Source organism: Erpetoichthys calabaricus, chromosome 5 (genome assembly GCF_900747795.2).
Source record: "Erpetoichthys calabaricus chromosome 5, fErpCal1.3, whole genome shotgun sequence".
Classification (NCBI taxonomy): Eukaryota; Metazoa; Chordata; class Cladistia; order Polypteriformes; family Polypteridae; genus Erpetoichthys; species Erpetoichthys calabaricus.
The window spans coordinates 250,405,149-250,426,309 of NC_041398.2; the positions used below are offsets into that span (position 1 = coordinate 250,405,149).

The following is a 21,161-nucleotide window of genomic DNA, read 5'->3' on the forward strand; positions in this document are numbered from 1 at the left end:
TTGGTCTGATTTGATAATATATAACAAATTTTAATTTAAGTGAGTATTCATTATTACTTTGTTTATCGGGACAGCAAGTGAACGTAATACTTCACTTGAGCAGTTACATCAGGCCCATTTTAACCAAAATATCATCACTCATCATCTCAGAATTTCAAAAGCCCCTCTATAGATACGCTGGCACTGGGCTACCTGATGTCTGGATTCCCAACTGACCATAAAAATGGAACATATACATCGTGATGGATGGCATGTATGCAGTGGCATCCTAGTCAGGATAGGTTCTGATCTCTTAACTGGCTGGGAATCCAATGGGCTGCAAAGAACAGGGGGAGGACACCCTGGCAGGTCTTTATGCCCCCTCAGCACTTTAAGTGGCAGCCTCCCTGGGTGATGCTACCTGTGCAGACACCTGCAAGGCATGCTGGGATGTGGAGTTCCTTAGGGCAGCCTTGTTGGGATCCATGGGTGCTGCGGAGATATGTGATCCCTACTTTGTATTCCCAGACACCAGAAGTACTGTCACACACAACTTATTACCTTTTGTTGATCAGTGATAATAAAAAGCATATTAAAATATGAATTAACTAAAGATAGAATTGGTCTGATTTGATAATATCACAAATTTTAATTTTAGTGAGTATTCATTATTACTTTGTTTATTGGGACAGAAAGTGAACGTATAACTTCACTTGAGCAGTTACATCAGGCCCATTTTAATCGAAATATCACCACTCATCATCTCAGAATTTTGAAAGCTCTACCCCCCGACCCATAGACACGCTGGCACTGGGATACCTGATGTCTGGAATCCCAACTGACCAGAAAAATACAATGTACATGGGTGGGGGTTGATTTGTTTTGAACCTAGTTTTGTAAAACCTGACTTATTCGTATGGAATGTTATTTGATTTTAATAAAATAATAAAATCCAATAAAAAAAGAAAAGAAAAATGCAATGTATATATCGTGATGGATGGCATGATCTCTTAACTAGCTGGGAGGCCAGTGGGATGCAAAGAACAGTGGAGGAAACCTGGCAGGTCTGTATGCCAGCCCAACACATTAGGTGGCAGCCACTCTGGGTGACACTACCTGTGCAGACACTTGTGAGGCATGCTGGGAAGTGGAGCTCCTTAGGGCAGCCTTGGGTTCCATGGATGCTGCGGTGATATGCGATCCATCCTTTGTAGTCCCCAACACCAGAAGTACTCCCAGGTCTAAGATAAATCAAGCTGCTTGACCCCATCCAGGCAAGTTGGAGTCGGGTGTGGAGGACAGACAGAGCTCTTCTGGGATAAATGGAGGAGAAGAAAGAAAAAAAGAAAAAGAATTGTGTTGATAATTGCAAAAAAACTTTTGTAAGATTTTTGTATAAATTAAACTTTTATTTGAATCTTTTTCGTTTTTATTGACTTTATTAAAAACATAGAACATTCCATACAATCAAGTCAAAGTTAACAAAACTGAAATCAAATCGACCCCCACCCATGAGAAAGAGAGGAAGGCCAACAACCAGAGCAAAACTGTTAAGAGGAGTAAAGAGAGGAACATCTAAATGTTTATTCTAAAATGTTATTGATTAGGACCTGCCAGGTTTTAATAGTTTTGTACAGATCCTCTAAGTGAGAATTTGAGTTTTTCCAGTTTCAAATAACACATAACATCAGTTACCTGCTGACTTAAAAGAGGAGAGTTAGGATTCTTCCAGCTGAGCAAAACAAGTCTATATGCCAATAGTGAAGTAAAGACAATTACAGTTTGTTTGTTCTTCTCCACTATAAGCCCCTCTGGTAGCCCACCACACACAGCTGTTAATGGATTAGGAGGGATTGGGACACCAAAGCTGTCTGATAGACATTTAATGATTTTCATCCAAAATGATGTTAATTTGATACACACTGCCCAAAACATGTGGCCCAGTGAAGCTGAGGCTCGATTGCAACGTTCACAGGTTGGCTCTCTCCCTGGAAACATCTTGGACAATTTCAAATGACACAGATGTGCTCGATAAAAGATTTGAAGTTGAATAATTGAATGCTTTACACACATGGAGCTCGAGTGAATTCTGTGCGTGGCTACCTTCCACTCCTTTTCTGAGATGTTGAGTGAGAGATCCTTTGCCCACTGTACTCTGGGATCTTTAAAAGGAAGGAAGGGACTTTAAGATGGTTTAACCACTATACTCCAGGGGAGCTGCCATGTAGTGTCTTGGGGGGGAGGCAGTGTCCTACAAAAGCTGCCTTTCCCCATCCTTCCATATCAGGGGCGTCCCGGCCAGGTTGAACTGCCAGGCAACTCTTACAACACATTTTCAAACCTGGGCCAAAGCCACTCCAGACAGCAATGGGCAGGGCAGGAACGAGCAGTGGGCTGGCCACCAGTTCACCACTGGGCCAGTTTAGAGTAATCCATTAACGTAACCTGCATGTCTTTGGTGATGTAAGAGGATGACCCATGGAGACATGAGGAGATCATGCAAGCTCTGCACAGTGAGTAACTGGGTCTGGATTTGAGCCCAGGACTATGAAGCCATGAGCTCTAGCCACTGGACCAAATGATTGCAATATTTTAACATTCTTAAACCCATTTAATACAATTTAGGGGTACTTGGGGTGCAGCAGCACTGGACACTATGCAGTTACCAAGCTTGAACAAGGAGCCACTCCATTGCTGGGCACATTCATGCACATACATTTCTTGAGGGATGTCAGTAGGAAAGCACAGGGAGAACACGTGGAGAAATGCGAAGTTGAGGGAGTGAAGAGGAATGGAGACCACCAGATTAATGTGCAGTAGGGCAGGAGCTTGCGTATAAATGACAGATAGAATTACATTACAAATACAATATACAAATATGATATGCAACCCCTAAATGTGTTGTTTTTTTAGGTCAAAACTTTAAGGTTGTCTCCTCTTGGTGACGTTGGGGCTGAATCAGTAGAAGGTGTCATCCCTGGAGTTGTAGTCGATAAGGCGGCTGTTGTGGTTGTTGTTGTTGTTCTCATTGTGGTAGTTTTTATTGTAGTTACCAGGCTTGAACAAGGAGCCACTCCATTGCCGGGTCCTTTCATGCACACACAGTCATGGCCTATTTGGAATCCCCAGTTTTCCTAACCTGCATTTCTAAAGGAATGTCAGTAGGAAAGCCCATTGAGACACAGGGACAACATGGAAATTTCACACAATCAATTTACCAGATGCATGATTTGAACCCAAAATAAGCAAACAAAACTGTGACATTAATTCAAAGAGAGAGGACAGGGAAATGCCTTGGACCATCCAAGATCAGAACTTTTTATAATATCATGCATACATGTGGCAGCATTCCTTATGCAAGGTGTTTGTCACAACAGAAGATGTCAAAGAGATCTTTAAAATTGTACAGTCATATCTCTAAATGGCTATTTGACATATCAAGCATTTGTCACAGTGGACCAGTTAAGCATCTACATGCAGAAATTGTGCAATTGTAGTATATCATAATAATTGTGTGACAGGAGATGGTGAGTAGATGCTGTCATGGAGCAGTGCTTGAAGGTGAAGTTGTACCCACAGTTGTAAAACAAGTTGACGTGATAGAAGCAGCTGATGATGAGACAAAGGATGAAGAAGATGGAGCAGTTGGAGTTGAAGCAGCTTTAAATGGAGTCGCAGCAGATGAAGATGGACTTTAATACAGAGGATGCAGATGAATTTGGTACATCGTGTTTGGACGGAGTTTATGCTGCTGTCTGTGAAGGGGTTTGTGCAGCAATTGAGATGAAGATGGTGCAGCAGGTGACGAGAGATTATTATAATGGAGCAGCTGAAGATCAATTTGATGCAGCAGTTGGCACAGCAAGCGATGGTGGAGAGTGCAGCAGGTGAACAGCAGTGGTTAACTATGGTGTAGTGGATTGGTTTGGAGCTAATGCAGCAGTCGAGGAGGGACTTAGGGCAGTGTGTGCAGGTGGTGCTGGTCTAGCAAACAAAATAGTGAGGTTTTGTTAAAATTGAACTTTTAGGTGACTTGATCAACACTTGGTCATTGAATGTGGTGCCAACCACTTGTAGGCGTAAAAGTTACAGCAGCTGAACGTGGAGTTACTGCAGCAGACATGGAGGAAGTTGATACCATGGTCACAACCGCAAGGTTTTGTTAGGCTGCAGCTTCTAAGTTATCTCCTCTTGGAGATTCTTCTGTTGTAGGTACATCAGTCTGTGAAACAGAAGATGGAGTCGGTGTAGTGGTGGTTGTTGTTGTAGTGGTTGTTGTTGTAGTTGACGTTGTGGTTGGTGTTGTGGTTGGTGTTGTTGTTGTAGTGGTTGTGGTTGTAGTTGGTGTTGTGGTTGTAGTTGTAGTTGGTGTTATAGTTGTAGTTGATCTTGTGGTTGACGTTGTGGTTGGTGTTGTGGTTGTTGGTGTTGTAGTTGGTGTTGTGGGTTTTGTAGTTGGTGTTGTAGTTGGTGTAATTGGTTTAGTGGTTGTTTTGGTAGTCTGTGCTATTGATGTAGCGGTTGTTGGTGTTGTGGTTCTCGTTGTGGTTGTAGTTAAAGTTGTGGTCTTCACTGGTGTTGTAGTTTTAGTTGTTGTCGATGTTGTTACAGCTGATGAAGACGAATATGTTGAGCTACGCACTTGTGAAAAGGCACGACTTAGAGTTGATGTTGACACCACTTTTGAAGTAGATGTTGGCATAGACGTGGACGTCAGAGGGGGTTTGATCTTTGTTGTTTTTGGCGGCGTAGATGTCGATGCCAGTGGCTTCGAAGGCATTGCAGGTTGTGGCATCGGAGCTGGTTTGGGAAACAGAGGCAATTTGGGCAGGAGTATGTTGACTCCGAGTGTTTCATGGTCAAATCTGGGCTGTGGATAAGGCATCATTGGTATGAAATATTCTGGCTGTCCCACGAAGTAAATTGACTATAAAAGAGAAAAGATCAGGAGTCAATGACAAGCAGGATAATCAAACTCTTTAGAAATATGCTTTCCTAATATTTTATAAAAAATGCCTACCCAAGACATCTGTGCATTTAATCTGTTAATCTGCCACATGGACATTGTTTCCTCGTGGTGGTGGAGTGGCAGAAGGAGATGGTGAAAAGAGGAGGAATTGGCGAAGGTGCTGAAACCAGTGCTTGGGTCAGAACCGTGGAGAAATGCAGAGTCGAGGGAGTGGAGAGGGATGGAGACCGCTAGGTTAATGTGCAGTAGGAGTGGAGCTTGCGTATAAATGACAGATAGAATTCATGCAAATATGACGTGCAACCTCAAAATGGGATAGTTGATTTTTTAGGTCAAAACTTTAAGGTTGTCTCCTCTTGGTGAGGTTGGGGCTGAATCTGTAGAAGGTGTTATCCCCGCAGTTGTAGTTGATAAGGAGGTTGTTGTAGTCGGTGTAGTTGTAGTTGTAGTAGTTTGTGTTGTGGTTGTTGTCGTTGTTTTCAGTGTGGTAGTTTTTACTGTAGTCGATGCAGAAGTGGTGGTCGTAGTTCTTGGTGTTGGTATTTGTGGCGGGGGCACAGGAGGTGGGGGCACTGGACTTGGTCTTGGAAGTAATCGGGGAAGTAATCGGGGAAGTAATCGGGGAAGTAATTGGGGAAGTAATGGCAATCTGATGACAGGTCTTTGCACTCCAAAATAGACAGGAGCAAATCCTGGAGGTGGTCTTGGGTACGACATACACGGCACTGGCTGTCTTACGAAATAATTGAACTGAAAAAGAAGGAAAATCACTCATGAAGTATTCAGAAGTAGAGAGAAAGATAAAAAAACATAAAAGCAAAACTGGGAACAATTTGAATTAGAAAAACCATCCTTCTCTGGAATGGGTCACAGTGCGGACCACCTCATCGGTCACACAGCTGAGCACAGCATTTTGATACGCACTGGAAGTTTAAAGCAGCCTGAGTGTCTCTGTAGGTGCCTCTGCAGACCATGCTGGCTAGGGCATCCATCACTTACCGTCTTTATCTCGTTATTTAAATAAGTTGTGGGATTTACTCAATGGGTTCTGATCAGTTTGGTGTATAATTTCAGGATTTGTTTTACTAATCTCGATGGAGACCTCACCTTGTTGTTCTATTTGGTCATTGATTTAGCGTGAGATTCGCCAGTTCGTGTGAGAGTTTCTCACCGCGGCCATTTTGTGTGTGACATCCGTTGCTGCCTGTTATGATATGATATGAGGCTGGAATCAAAATTGTACACAGTGCAGTGGTCTTTTTTCTTAGTGTAGCCCTAGGCTCATATAATATTCCCCTTAATAGTGTTTACTGGTTGCTTAAAAAATATATATATTAATTATTATTTAGTAATGTCAGTGTTTCTGTAATGTGATTGAGTGGGTGAGAGGACAGGCGGGGCTCGAACTCGGATAAGAGAATGACTACACTGAGAGTCTGAAAAGAAGTTTGGGTTTTACGTTGTTTTCGGAGGCTTTTGAGCTCCGGCTGGTGTACAAGCGAGAACCTGTTGGACGTGAAGACAGGAAGAAGCCGTCGTCAAAGAAAAGGTGTTGTTGAGATTAGCATCACAGGCGAACTAGTTGAGTTAGCCTGCAAAGAGGCACAGGATACTTTTGGATAGCACTCAAGGTGACCAAAGGAAAGCCTGGCAGCTCCTCGAGCAACGAGGAAAAACAACAAGTTTCACCCCATTTGGACGGACTAGCTCCTTTTTGCTTGCAGCATTTTGCCGTGAGCCTGCCTGCCTGCAAGGCAACTCCATTGTTTTTCCACAGCGTGGAAGTGCTGTGTTTGGACAATGGACACTGATATTCACTCCGCTTATTTGTGAGTACTGTGACCTTTTATGTTGGCTCTTTAGAGTGAACGGGCCTTAACATTTCTGGCCACCACGTTCCCGAGCATCGACCTGGCCTGCAGCAAGGGGGGTTTGTGTTAATATTATTTTTATTTTGGTGGCCGCTGGCTGGGCGGCATGGTGGCGCAGTGGGTAGCGCTGCTGCCTCGCAGTTGGGAGACCTGGGGTCCCGGGTTCGCTTCCCGGGTCCTCCCTGCGTGGAGTTTGCATGTTCTCCCCGTGTCTGCGTGGGTTTCCTCCGGGCGCTCCGGTTTCCTCCCACAGTCCAAAGACATGCAGGTTAGGTGGATTGGCGATTCTAAATTGTCCCTAGTGTGTGCTTGGTGTGTGTTTGTGTGTGTCCTGCGGTGGGTTGGCACCCTGCCCTGGATTGGTTCCCTGCCTTGTGCCCTGTGTTGGCTGGGATTGGCTCCAGCAGACCCCCGTGACCCTGTGTTCGGATTCAGCGGGTTGGAAAATGGATGGATGGATGGCCGCTGGCTTGTGTGCGTGTGTGTGTGTCTGTGCGCCCCTAAAGTTAAGTTAAAGTGAGGTTTTAGTGATTAAGTTTGCTCATATTCTAGATTTGGTTATTGTGTTTTTTTTAATAGTGGGATGTTTTAAGTGCTGGTAAAAGCAAACAGTTAAAAGTACATTTGTAAGGTTTAAGTACACTGCCTGAACCTGCAGAATATTTACCCTTCCCAACAAATACCTACAATTTGTGTGAGTTTTCTAATTTCTGTAATCTATGTTTTGTGGGAATTTTGATTGGACTTAACTATAAATATTTTTTTTTTTTTTTTTTTTAGATATTTTTCCAATTTAATCAATAAATTTTGTTATTTTGGGAACATATTTGTATTGCGAATTGTGTTACAAGTTACTAATTGTAAAGCAGCTGGCAGCTTATTACTGGGGAGTAGGTATTAGTTAAGGGATTCTAATTTATCCTCTAAAAACACGTATTTAAAAAAATTAAAGGGGTTTTCATAAATCAGCTTAGGGAAATAGAATTTACGAACTTAGGGCGCTGTCCTATGGATAAAGGTAAAGAAAGAAAGCGCTACATTAGTAAAAAGGGAAAGCACACATTAACATCTTATTTATAAACGTCTATGCATGGAAGTGTGTGTGTGTCTGCCTGTCTGTCTGTCCGTCCAGCCCGGAAGTGCGAGGCTACAACATGAAGCTGAAAGAAAGTAACTCTGTCGCCAAAGTGAAACACCAGGGAAAAGAGAAAGTTGCCTAGCTGCTAATTCACAAGCAACACAAGCACATCGGTAAAACGAAACCTTCAAAGAGAGAGAAACTCGCTTAGCCACTAGTAGACACCGAAGGTGAGCACATCGGTAAAATGAAACCTCCGAGGAGAGAGAAAGTTGCTTAGCCGCTGATAGACAATGGACACGAGCACGTCTGCAAAATGAAACCCCCGGGAAAAGCGAAAGTTGCCTAGCTGCTAATTCACAAGCAACACAAGCACATTGGCAAAACGAAACCTCTGAGGAGAGAGAAAGTCGCTTAGCTGCTAGTGCACAAGCGATGCGATTGATTGATTGGTTGATCGATTGATTAAAGTTCCAGAATCCATGGTTTCTAGGAGCCCTGGCTTTTTACAGCACGGGCTCACACAGCTGGTATAGTATAATAATAAAGAGTACATACATATGTCTGTACCGTATCCGTTTAACATTAAGTCCGTTTCTGTATTATAAGTTAGATATGTACTGTAGCCTTGTACAGCTAGCAGCTCAGTCAGTTGGCGTGTCGGATACACATGGCATGGGAAGATATGCCTGCTAGAGCCGTTGAACGAATGTTCGATTGGTCGTCAGGTGAGATATAAGATAGATATCCGCTACGGACCTCAGACATAAGAATGATCGGACGGTGTAGGACATACGTCAATAGATACCGGTGTTCTATTCTAGTTGGTGAGTAGCAGTGTCAGCCATAAGCTCCTGACTGGCTCATGGGGTAAGGCAATGAGGGGCTCTTCGTTAGTAAAGACATCATTTTCAAGTAACATTAAGAAATAACAATACAAGAAGGTTTGTTAGAAACCCAAAGAATTACACACACATCTACTGCCTTATTTGTAAGGTGAGAAATATTTTCTTTTTAAAAGTTTTCAAATTTGACATGAGGCCATTCACAGCAGACTGCAGCACACTGTGAGCATCCAAATTAAAATGGCGCATGCGCAGCTTGAAACCACATGACAGTCCATCATATTGGCGTTTGTTTCCCCGATGCCTATCCTGGATCTGAAAAATGAATAAAAATGAATTTATCGGACAGATGTGACATTATAAACAAGAATAACTTCTGTGAATTGGTCAGGCCACGATGGCAAGTGCTCAAACATGCTTGAAGTGGAATCGTCGCTCTTAGAAAGTTCCTCATTTGAGATGTGACATTTTGGAAAATGCATAAGACGTAAGACATTTTTGTCCATTTCACATTTCTGTAAAAATGTCACAAGTGAAGAGTGACATCTCATCTGAGGAATAACAAGATCAATAATGGAATAAGATATTTATCAGTATTTAAACCATCAGCCGTCCTGGGTATGACGTTAATCTGCATCCAGTCCTGCATGTGGGCCCTCCAACCTGAAGGGAAAAAACCAGGGGGTTGGTGGCAGAATTGGCACTCCAGCCACCATAAAAAAAAAAAAAAAAACCTCATGCTGTCCCATTCCATCTGAACTAGTGGGGTGCTGCAGCTGCACTGGGGTCCTAATCTGGGATCCTGAGGTGGTTTGTCATGTGGTGAGTGTGACAATGCGCTCTCTCCTCTCTAAACCATCAGCAGAAATGGAAGCTTACAGTGATGGTGACAGCTTTTTAACGTGGTAGGGGAAGGACCAAATGTGAAGAGTAGAATCATCAAGGTCAGTCATTGATGGTACTGAATATCTGCAGATGGAATTTATGGAGTTTGAACGCAAATCTTAAAATTAGCCCATTTGAGAGATCAGGTCAGGTCTGGTTGGGGAGCGGGCACTGATACAGTGCATTGCTACACCCAGCTCACGACAAAACAGCTTGGCATAGGCAGACACACGCAGTCCGCTCCCATCCTCTGCAAATGACGCTCTATCTGCCGCAGCCAGGTGTTACAATAATGAGGGTCCTGCGAGCCGGACCACCCTCGGGGAATCGTGCCACATGGCCGTAGTGCTGTAACTGCTGCTCCCTCACCATGCAGGTCATGTGCTTCTTTTGGGGATCCTTCAATAACTGCAGGTGGCCACTGCCATCTTTTCTAGGAGGTCTGATGCTCTTACTGTTGAACAGCATACAAACAAAAGAATTATTGTGTCTGCCCACTGGGCCGCCCAGAGGTGCAGGTAGGCTGTGATATGGGAGCGGGTCATGCCATTACAAATGAGGAGTTCATAGTAAGTCTTGGTCTGGAAATGGCCACCAGGTGTTATGTGGGCATCCCCTTGGCCTGGTCCAGCCACTTGGCTCCTCAACAGTGAACCTGATGACCTCTGGGTAATAACACAACATGGCCATAGTGCCGTAACTGACACTCCCTCACAATGTGGGTAACACTTCCACTTTAAATTAACGCCATCTTTACCAGCGCCTTTAAAGCCCGCAGTCGCCATCCTGTTTCATTTTACTTTTCCACGTCTCTGTCTCCTATGCCTGTTTGAGGATCATTAACTTGTATTATTATTACTGGATGACAATCTACATGTTGTAGCCTCTCCACTGCCCACCGTTTATGACAGGTTGGCACATATGTACTGTATATCTCATTGTGTACGTGCTGATGATGCCGTTTTGTAAAATTCTGCTCATTTATGGAATCTGTTTAAGGTGTCAGTCACAAGTGATGTCTGTTAAGAGTAAGTCTGCAGCGCTTTTTTTAGTTTGCGGGACAGCGTTTGAAACGAAAAAAGACAGTCAGGCAATTTAATTTTAATGATTTTAATGCCTACTTTTGTGTTTTATTGTTTTATATTTTTTTCAGATATTTATTGATTTATTGTTTGTCACTGCACTGTGAAGCCTGCATAACAATACGAATATCTGTGTGGATTTATCGTATCAGCTCATGTGGTTCAGGGTGGCAGAACTGCTCTTTGCCTCAGGTGACACTGTGCCACGCGCTGGTCCTGTATCAGCCGTACAGTCGTCAGTGAGCTGTGTACATCAGAGCTAAATCAGGCCCAAAGGTTTCTCTCTCACCATCTGGGATGTCATTCTGAGGGTATGTGTGGCCTCGGCACTAACAAAGGGCATTTGCTTGGGGTTTGCTGCACCATTTTAAATACACACGCTTCCTCTACATTTGTCATTATTAGCTTACATTGACTGTGATCTCTTATCATCAAAAGGGTAAGACACACCAGTGTGAACGATAGCAGCTACTAACTGAAGTAACGTATGTGAATTTCCCATTGGGATTAATAAAGTATCTATCTATCTATCTATCTATCTATCTATCTATCTATCTATCTATCTATCTATCTATCTATCTATCTATCTATCTATCTATCTATCTATCTATCTATCTATCTATCTATCTAATACAATGAAATCTGATCATTGACATCAAGGGGGGCTGAAACCACAGCCTTAAATTGTTAAAAGGTAACACATGTAGAAAAACAACAATAAATAAATTAACACTAATAAGAGAAAGAAGTTCTTAAGAAAAAGCTTACTTCATGGCTACTAGAGCGAATCACTCGTTGGTGAGGCCTGCAAATCTAAAAACATTTTAAACAAACTGTTAGTCATCCATTATGAGAGTTTAACAAGAACAATAACAACAACAAATGATAACAGACATAGTAACAATAAAAGTAATAATAACAGACATAATAATAGCAATCACAAAGACTACGGTTCAAATTCTGCTCTCAGTTGTGTCTGTGTGGAGTCTGCATGTTCTCCCCATGTCTGAGTGGCTGCTCCGCTCTCTGTGTGCTTGTCAGACTGACTGGGGAGTCTCAATCAGCCCTGTGAGTGTCGGCGGGTCAGTGCCAGGTGGGTGTCCAATGTAGGGTGGGCTTCAGTGTATGTGTGTCAAGTGCACCTCCAGTGTTGCCAGGGTAGACTCCATCCAGGCCAATATACCCACCCCAGATTGTACCCTGTCCTAAATATGTACAGAATCACAAAAACATGTAGAGGTGAAGCCACGACCAGCCAGGATGTACCCCAACAGGTGTGGTGTAGAACTGGAGATGTCACTTTTAGGGTTCAAGGCTGTAACACCTGAGACGATGACAGCTAATATTTCTTATTATTATCTTATTTCTTCTTCTTCTTCCTCTCTGGCCATCTAACTGTAGCATCAGACTTATCATTAGAGACTTGAAAACAAATCCATGAATAAGGACTCCACTTGTTCTCTTACTGTGTTATTTAAGGGCATTTCCATTTATTCTTACCAACTATTTTTGGTTTGTCATTTATTCATTCTTATACTTATCTATTTCTATCTGTTTTGGTTTTTTTCTTGCAACTTATTAGTAGGAGGAGGAGGAGGAGGATGAGAAGAAGGAGTAGTAATTGTATTAATAAAATCCATTTACTTGGGTTCAGGTTTTTCACGTGCTCATTGTCCGTGGGACCACTGACTTTCCTCACTCATTCCTCCCTCACTAAGCTTACTCAATGAGTCTAAACAAAAGGACAATAATGAACATTTCTAAAAAGAGGCACTAATGTGGGGAGATAGGATTTACCCCAACTGGTAGAGAGTAGACCTGGTGGAGGCACCATTATATTACAAGGCTATAACCATAGGTGCCATCTGTGAGGGATACACAGGCAACTGCCCACCTCCACCACAATAAAGTACCTGTCGTTAATGTCAAAAAGGACCAATGTCCTGGGCTTTCATGGCTCACTCTCCGGATCTCCGGAGAGTCGGTCAGCAAGGCCACAACACTAAATATGGTGGCTTATGTCATAATAATAATAATAATAATGTATCAAAAAAGTGTTCTTAACAGCTCCAGATAGGATTATGGGAAGCCAGAATCTAACCCTTTAGACTAGAACTAGTCCTAGAGAGGGCGCTATTGTCCTTCACATATCCTACAACTTTAATCACCAGTGTGATTTTCTGTGCTCAAGTGTGTTAAGCCGGGAACATCACTTCAAGAGAGGCCCACCGAATTGACAAGCTAATTACAAAAGGGCAGGCTCAGTTATGGGACACCACCTGGTCCAACTGGAGATAGCGATGGATCAGAGAATAAATGACATAACCGAGTTTCATTATGAATAATGCTGCCCATCTTCTCTAATAAACCAGCACTGAGGACTTTTAGAGAAACGTTTAAAGAAATACTACTGGGGCTCCTGCATGCCTATGGCTATGTGCCTGTGTATCACCTATGGGGGGGGTTTAGGGAGGGGTGCGGGGGCTCGCGCTTACCTTCAGCCAAGTCAGATGGTTTCTTCTTTTTCGTAATTCTGGTGTGCACTTGGTGTTGGCAGATGCTGTTAGTATTAGTTATAATATTTGGGACACATAAAGTACTATCTATCTATCTATCTATCTATCTATCTATCTATCTATCTATCTATCTATCTATCTATCTATCTATCTATCTCTCTTATATAGTGCCTTTCATATCTATCTATCTATTAGATAGATATGTGAAAGGCACTATATAATAGATAGATAGATAGATAGATATGTGAAAGGCACTATATAATAGATAGATAGAGATAGATACTTTATTAATCCCAAGGGGAAATTCACAAAAGGCACTATATAATAGATAGATAGTGCCTTTTGTGAATTTCCCCTTGGGATTAATAAAGTATCTATCTCTATCTATCTATTATATAATAGATAGATAGTGCCTTTTGTGAATTTCCCCTTGGGATTAATAAAGTATCTATCTCTATCTATCTATTATATAGTGCCTTTCACATATCTATCTATCTATCTATCTATCTATCTATCTATCTATCTATCTATCTATCTATCTATCTATCTATCTATCTATCTATCTATCTATCTATCTATTATATAGTGCCTTTTATTTCTATCTGTCTGTCTGGTTGCAGTGTGAGTTGCCTGAGAGCTGTAAGTCGAACTGTAAAACATGTACCCTGTGTGCCCAACAACACACCGTCATGCCGCCAGCGTCCTTACCGTGTCTGGAAGACAATTGACAAATACCAAGAAGGCTATCAAAGGCCTCATCCTGCACGTTTGAAAGGTAACTGGAAGACAAGAAGAGGGGATGCACCGTTAGTCGTCTGCACTGTAAAAACCAAAGACAGTTTCAAGAACTTAAAAACGTTCAAGCGTGCATTTACCTGGGCTTTGGAAGAATTGAGAAACTGCATTCAGATTGATCCACTGTCGTGTCGCGTCTCCGCTTCTGTTCTTGTGTCTACCTGCACAGGTTGAGCCGAGTGTAATTTAAGGTTAGCAGAGCCAATAGAAAGAGGCGTGAATAATCTCGAAGGAATCTTTAAAGCCCACTCATATGATGACAGTTACAACATACAGTGGGCGCTAATATTAATTAATTACACGTTGCACACACCGAAACTGCACACTTCTGAACCTGAGCTGAGTGGGGATTATTAAAGAGCTCAGCGTCTGTGTGTCTGAACCGATGAAAGTCATTGCGAGATGAAACTAATCACCTCAAAGATGACACAAAGCTAAGCCCGGCTGTGTGGTTTTTTTACCACATGTTACGTCTGAGTTGATCACTCCTTAAATAACAAGGCTTGCTGTACTTCCATAGAAATCAATTTTATTGAGTGGAAAAAGAGGCCAAAGTGCATTTTGATCTATTACAACAGGAAAGCCAAAGAGCATCAGGAAGAGTTGGGAATGGCACAGACACCCAAAAGTGGACTTGCTGGGCTCTTATGAACCTGGAACATCAGTTAAAGTGTCAGTTTAGGAAGGGAAACAGCCAAGAGGTCAACACCTCTGCAGCACACAAGGAGGTCCGTCCGGCCACAAACAAAGACCCCTACTGTGCCACCTGACAGCACAGCACTTAACATCCCTGCTGCTCCCTGCCCTCGACACCAGCTACACAACCGCAGCAGAAATGCACACCACTCTTTTGAAGAGCATATACGTTGTCACAAGAACTTGGAAATGGTCACTGGGAAAGCAGACCACTCAAAGGGAGGGCTATGTGAGGAACGGTGCTGACTCACATCAACCAGGGATGGCATCAGTGCTGAGCTGGCAGACCAAATTAATATGAGGAGCTTCAGAGCTAGCTGCAGGGGAGCCTATGAAAATGGCAAGCCAATCACAGTACCTTGAATTCCAAATTCAGGAGTGCAAAGCTTGTAGAGATTTACCAAGAACTGGCACCCCATCCTGGGACTGTTCCTGCCCTGCACCACACATTCCTTGCTGGGATTGTTTCCAGCTTCCCCATGACCCTATTCTGCATAACCAGGTTTAGAAATTAAGGGACCGATGGAGTTATATATTTGAATATATATAATTCACTGTATATATACAGTGTGTATATTGTGGACCACTGGGGTCTATACAACCACCCTAAACCTGACACAGACATGCAGGAGATGAGTTGTCACACAGCACACCTTGCTTTTCTCTGCTCCCCAAAGCACAGTCCTCTTTTCCTTTTCTCTTCTCTCTGCCTCCACTCTTCTCCCAGCAACCTTTGTCCACGTCCTCCCGACTCTGGCTCCCCAAATGGAGTGAGGCGGCTTCTCTTATTCTGGTCCTGGGAGTGTTCCAGGTGGTTCATCAAGATTACCTGGAATCACCCCCAAGTGTGGTAGAAGTCCACTATAGGGCTCCACAGCTCCCCCTGCTGGCCCCCATGGAACGCAAAGGGGCTGTACCAAACTCCAGCTGCCAGCATGTCCTGTGGGACTCCGTGGTGCCACAGCCGCCCAGGAGGGCCGCCCTCTAGTGTCACAGGGGATGTATTGCCTCACCGATGCCCTCTCCCCCAGTCCTTCCATTATGTTTTCTAAATAAACAGGATTCTGAGAAATTAATTCCTGCCTTTATTTCTAGTAGGATTGATGACTGTGACGCAGTGTTCACTGATTGTTCAAACCGTTCTTTATACAGCATCCAGTTAATCCAAAATGGTGCTGCAAGAATTATTACAAGAACAAGAAAATACGAATACATAACTCCAGTCCTTTAAATCCTTACACTGGCTCCCCATTAAGTTTACGGCAGATTTCAACATATAAAGCCTTAAATGGCCGATGTCTGGCTTACTTGTCTGAACTTATCATGACTTACAAACCTGAGCGCACATTAAGATCTCAAGATGCCGGTCTGCTTAGGATTCCAAGGATTAATAAAATAACAATGGGAGGTTGAGCCTTTTCTTACAGAACCCCCCTAAACTGTGGAGTGGTCTGCCTGCTACTATAAGAGATGCCCCTTCAGTCTCAGCTTTCAAAGACTCACCACTTCAGTTTAGCATACCCTGACTAGAGCTGCTGATTAATTGTGCAGACTGTCATTAGCATTAAAAAATAAGTAATATAGTTAGAATTTGTTACTAACCCTCACCTATTTTGTTTCTCTTCTCAGTACTCAAATGTGGCACTTGGTGCCACGGCCCACCTGCCAAGTTGCTTTGCTTGCCTAAGATAAAGTCATCCCTGATGGAGGATCGCAGGAATCATGGGGTAGAGGGGTCCTTTCATCGGATTGGCTGGCCCAGAGCTGACTCAGTTGTGGAATGGCCAATAGGGGGAGGCAGCTTGATGGCCGAGGTCTCCAGGACTCTAAACAAATCCAAATTATATTATGGGCTATCATCTACTGTTGAATTCTGTGTATATATATATGTATACGTATTCTGTATATACACACACACGCACACATACACACACACACATATATAAAGTACAATTAAAACAGCACACATCAGTTTTGTTGATTACACAGCAGAGGCAAAGGACACCAGCTTAGGGCACCACCTGGTGGTAACTGCTATCCTTGTCATTCCAAAGGTGAATATCAGTAACAAATAGCAAGACACCAAACCTAATATGAGGGGCGCTCTGCTGCGCATGACTAGGCTGAGCCTCATTTTATATATATATTCTAGCTGTACCCTGTAGCTGCGCCCACATAGTAATGAAACAGGACAAAGTTTAAAAGTCAATAGACATTGGCACTGTATGTGATGGTGTTCAGCTCTGATGGGAAGTGTCCCCCACGTGGGGAGAAAAGCACATGGCCGTAATATCTCAGCTACCCTCTAAAACACTTGTAGCTCTGATCTCTCTCTCTCTCAAAAACGTCAAACATTACTCCTTAACAATCTCTAGACGATAATGTCTGCTGAACAAACAGGTATTGCTAGCTAAGCAGAAGTGAGGTGCACTCCAACACGTGGCGACAGATAGAGCGACTCAAACAGAAGCTGGCGAGTGAGTGAGGAAGGCCCCGCACCCCTGCTCTCAGCCACTCTGTTGGATTTGCATAAATATATCGGTACCGCAAGCGAACTCTGGTACCTAGCACAATAAGAGAAGTCATAAAATCAGCCGGAAAGTTCAAGCAAATTATAGAAAGCAACCAGATCTAAATCCGTTAAGTAATTCTCTTGTGAAAAGCGGAGAGTCATACAGAAAGAACGTGCTTGGACCACGAAATTTAAAAAAAACGCTTCTTAGCGAGCACCTATGGGCCAAGGGTAACCTACATGCCAAATTTCACATCCCTTGAGATCACATCATGATGAGTGAGTCAGTGGTATTTGGCTTTAAATATATATATATATATATATATATATATATATATATATATATATAATATATATATATAAAAAATACACTTACACATAAAAAAAGATACATAGATACACAGCATATAAAATTATTAAATTACATTCTCAAAGCTTGCATAATACATGATAATAATTATAGACAGATTAGAAATTAATTATGTAAGAGATAGAGAGAGAGAAAGATAAAAGTGAAAGGCACTATATAATAGATATATAGAAAGGCGATCTATAATAGACTGATAGATAAAAATGAAAGGCACTATATGATAGATAGATGTGAAAGGCACTATAATATTATGGATATGAAATTCCCCTATAAATACCATAGATAAGACATTAACTGAGAAAAAATACAAGATAAGCAGACCACTTCAATGTAACCTGCTAGGACCCTTTTCATCAAAAGTACAAGACACGTCCATATTGGTGTAACATTGACTTTGTACCCTCAGAAGGATTTGAGGAGATGACGACTGCAGGACTCGCATCAAATGGAACAACAGGAGAGCCACTCACCCCAAGGCAGGGAGTCCTCCTTCTTCTCCTCGGGGTCCGCGTCTGCAATGTCGAGGGAGCTGACAGAAGATCCTTAAGCTCCAGCCCTGCTGTCTCGGTGTATATAACAGAGTAAGAAGCTTGTTTTATTTATTTACTTTTCTGAAGATTTGGCTTTTTGCCTCATGCAGGTTTACATGTGCCTTGGATAATGAACGGGCCTGCAGAGCGGAGGTGTTTCTTACAAGACTGAACACGTCCACACGTAAAAACACTGGTGTACTCTATCCATGATGGAGGGCCCAGTCAAACTGTATGTGGTCTGCGATCAACTAAAAGACTCACCCGTTTGATTTTCTGTTTTCTTTTTCATTTCAATCTGTCCCAACGTGTGCATTCATACTGGCTTAGTCATGAAAAAAAAAGTATGAAAAAAAAAACAAGAAAAATGTGGACATGCCTGGGATTTAATGGTCTGCTTGCATTCTGATCCATGCAGGGAGAGGACTGACAAACACCAGGAACACAAAGGGGATGAGGAGCAAAGCCTGCCATCCATACTTCTGTTAGTAGGATTTTACATTTGGCTGACAGCCTCATCCAGAATCACTGACAAGTGTGGGAAGCACTAAAACTTATAACACATACAGAAAACATCCTCACATTCTTCTTGTTTAATTTTAATATTTGTAAACAGGCGAGTTATGTGAGACACCTAGAAAGACAAATTGAGTCAAAGGGTGGAACTAAACAATTAGTTATTTGGGGTTTAAAAACCCATCTGTTAAATAGATAGATAGGATATGAATGGCTCTATCTATCTATCTATCTATCTATCTATCTATCTATCTATCTATCTATCTATCTATCTATCTATCTATCTATCTATCTATCTATCTATCTATCTATCTATCTATCTATCTATCTATCTATCTATCTATCTATCTTTCATCTATCTATCTATCTATCTATCTATCTATCTATCTATCTATCTATCTATCTATCTATCTATCTATCTATCTATCTATCTATCTATCTATCTATCTATCTATCTTATAGTGCCTTTCATTTCTATCTACTTCTCTATCTTTAGACATTCTAGTGCACATTTAGTCCAGAGTCAAGTCAATAACTCTTTAACGATTGTTTCCTTTATTACTACAAGTGTTAAGAACAGAGGTATATACGGTGACCTCAGAAAATCTTCAGACCCCTCACTTTCTGCACACTTTATTGTCTTGTTGATTTCATTTTAAATGGGTAGATTTGCCAATTTTGCCCGTCAATGTTCATTCGGTGACCCCAGTCTGCACCACAATATAGCGTACAGAATGTTGAGGTCTTTGTCTGAATCCACTGTAGGAGACAGGGCCCTGGAGCTCACTGCTCTTTGAACTTCTGTATTAACGGAGGACAAAACGGAGGCCCACAAGTCAACAGAGACCTCCAGAGTCCTAATTGTGCCCAGAGGTCGCATGGCCCTTTAAGAGAGTTTGCAGGGGTACCTGCGGCCATTAGGGGAGCTGTAGGCGGAGGGTCTATTCCTGTCTGTTACTTAGAAGCTCCTCCAAGAAAGAAGGGAGACCAGAAAAGGAGAGGAGGTAGAAGGAGCTTACAGGAGGAGGATAACGAGGCACAAAAAGATGGGAAATAGAAATGGCTTCGTACTGTAGGGTTGAGCCCTGCTCTTTTAGGCCCCTTTAAGCTGCAGGCTTGCTGTGTTGTCCCCTATTTAGTCCCCAGTGGTCCTCGATTCCCTTCACCTTCTTGTGATTTGCAGTGTTTTTCCTTTATAATAATCTTCCTTTGGCCTTCTTGATTTTATTTTAGGTTTGGGGTCAGCGCCCCCTGCAGGCCACCAACTGGTGTGTCACTTTAACCATTTTACACTCTGCCACCGTGGTACCCGGATCTCTGGCACATCTTCGTCTGGCCCTTTATGACCCTGAATGATTGCCACATGAGCTCTCGGAGTTGTCGAAATCAATGGCAGGCCTACGGAGGATCAGTCCATTAATCTGACTTGAGAACAGGAATGAGGGGCTTAGCAGGTATTGACACACAGGGCGGGTCACCTCAATGTTAAGGGAGAAACTTTAACACTCAGACCACAAAACATCAAGAAAACAATTAAAAAGATAAAACAGCTGGGAAGAAGAAAAAGAACAGGGCTGGGAAAAAGTATTTGCCCCCTTCCTAATATTCTTTGTTTTTGCAAATCTCACACAATGGAAGGCTGCAAAACCTACAGACAAAGTGCACCGTTAAAGAAGGGGAAGTGAGCAAATACACAAAACAGATTTTAAATCATAATTCTCATCGTTCAGATACCACGTGAATAACAGTTCCCCCCATCGCTTCAAAACTTGGTGGCAGTACCTTTACCAGCACAAATGTCCATTAAACTTCTCCTATAATTTGCTCCCAGTATTTCACATTACTATGCCAGATTCTGACATATTGATATGATGGTCAGATGCTGATTTCATAATATGTGGTGTGGGCAAAGCGACCGTCCCCGCCGGGGCTCGGCCAGGCGGGAGAGAATGTCGGTTTTGGTGTGTGCAGCCCCGGGTATGGTGGCGAACATCTAAAGCAAAAACCTGTAAGCTAATAGACCACCGAGTGAGCTGGGCGTTCGTCTCCTGTCCGTACAGCCATTGCAGCAGGGCAGGGTGTGGTCATTCACCAAGGTAAACCGTCGCCCCCAGAGATAGTAACGGAGGGTCTCCACCGCCCACTTAATCACCAATGGTCGAAAAATTATGCTGATTAGGTAGCAGCTTTCTGCTGAGAAACGTGATGGGGGTGTTCTTCCCCCACAAAACATTGCGAGAGCACCGCTCCTAAACCGAAAGCATTAGCATCCGTTTGCAGAATAAATTCCTTCAAAAAGTCAGGATTGCACAGAACCAGGAATTAGGATAAAGCGGCTTTTAGGTCCGAGAAGGCTCTGTCGCAGGCGTCAGTCCAGTCCGATGCACAAAGTTAGGAATGAATCGCCTGTAATACCCCGTGAGCCCAATGAAGGCACGGACCTGCCTTTGTATTTCGGGATGGGGATATACAAGCTCCTCCTCCAGCTTGTCCATTTGAGGCCTGAGCAAACCCTTC

General features: G+C 42.8%; 2 protein-coding genes across 2 annotated transcripts in view; one reads left to right on the forward strand and one right to left on the reverse strand.

Moving 5' to 3' along the window:
- The window catches only part of pkd2 (polycystic kidney disease 2), a 913,849-nt gene that overhangs the window by 866,038 nt on the left and 26,650 nt on the right, over nt 1-21,161 (forward strand). The window lies entirely within an intron of this gene.
- LOC114652906 (salivary glue protein Sgs-3-like) lies at nt 4,142-18,180 on the reverse strand. Its single transcript, XM_028803214.2, has 5 exons — nt 18,069-18,180; nt 14,101-14,181; nt 13,934-14,004; nt 11,478-11,522; nt 4,142-4,906 (listed from the first exon to the last, which is right to left on the reverse strand). Exons 3-5 carry the CDS (start codon nt 13,982-13,984, stop codon nt 4,142-4,144), a joined length of 861 nt encoding a protein of 286 aa, XP_028659047.1. The 5' UTR covers nt 13,985-14,004; nt 14,101-14,181; nt 18,069-18,180.

Bases quoted from the DNA above. Each gene is read 5' to 3' on its own strand.
- LOC114652906 (XM_028803214.2), bottom strand. From the start codon at position 13,984: ATGAGGCCTTTGATAGCCTTCTTGGTATTTGTCAATTGTCTTCCAGAC. The intron at 11,523-13,933 runs GTAAGGACGCTG...AAATGTTTTTAG, and splicing joins TCAATTGTCTTCCAGACACG to ATTTGCAGGCCTCACCAACG. The intron at 4,907-11,477 runs GTAAGCTTTTTC...TCTCTTTTATAG, and splicing joins TTCGCTCTAGTAGCCATGAA to TCAATTTACTTCGTGGGACA.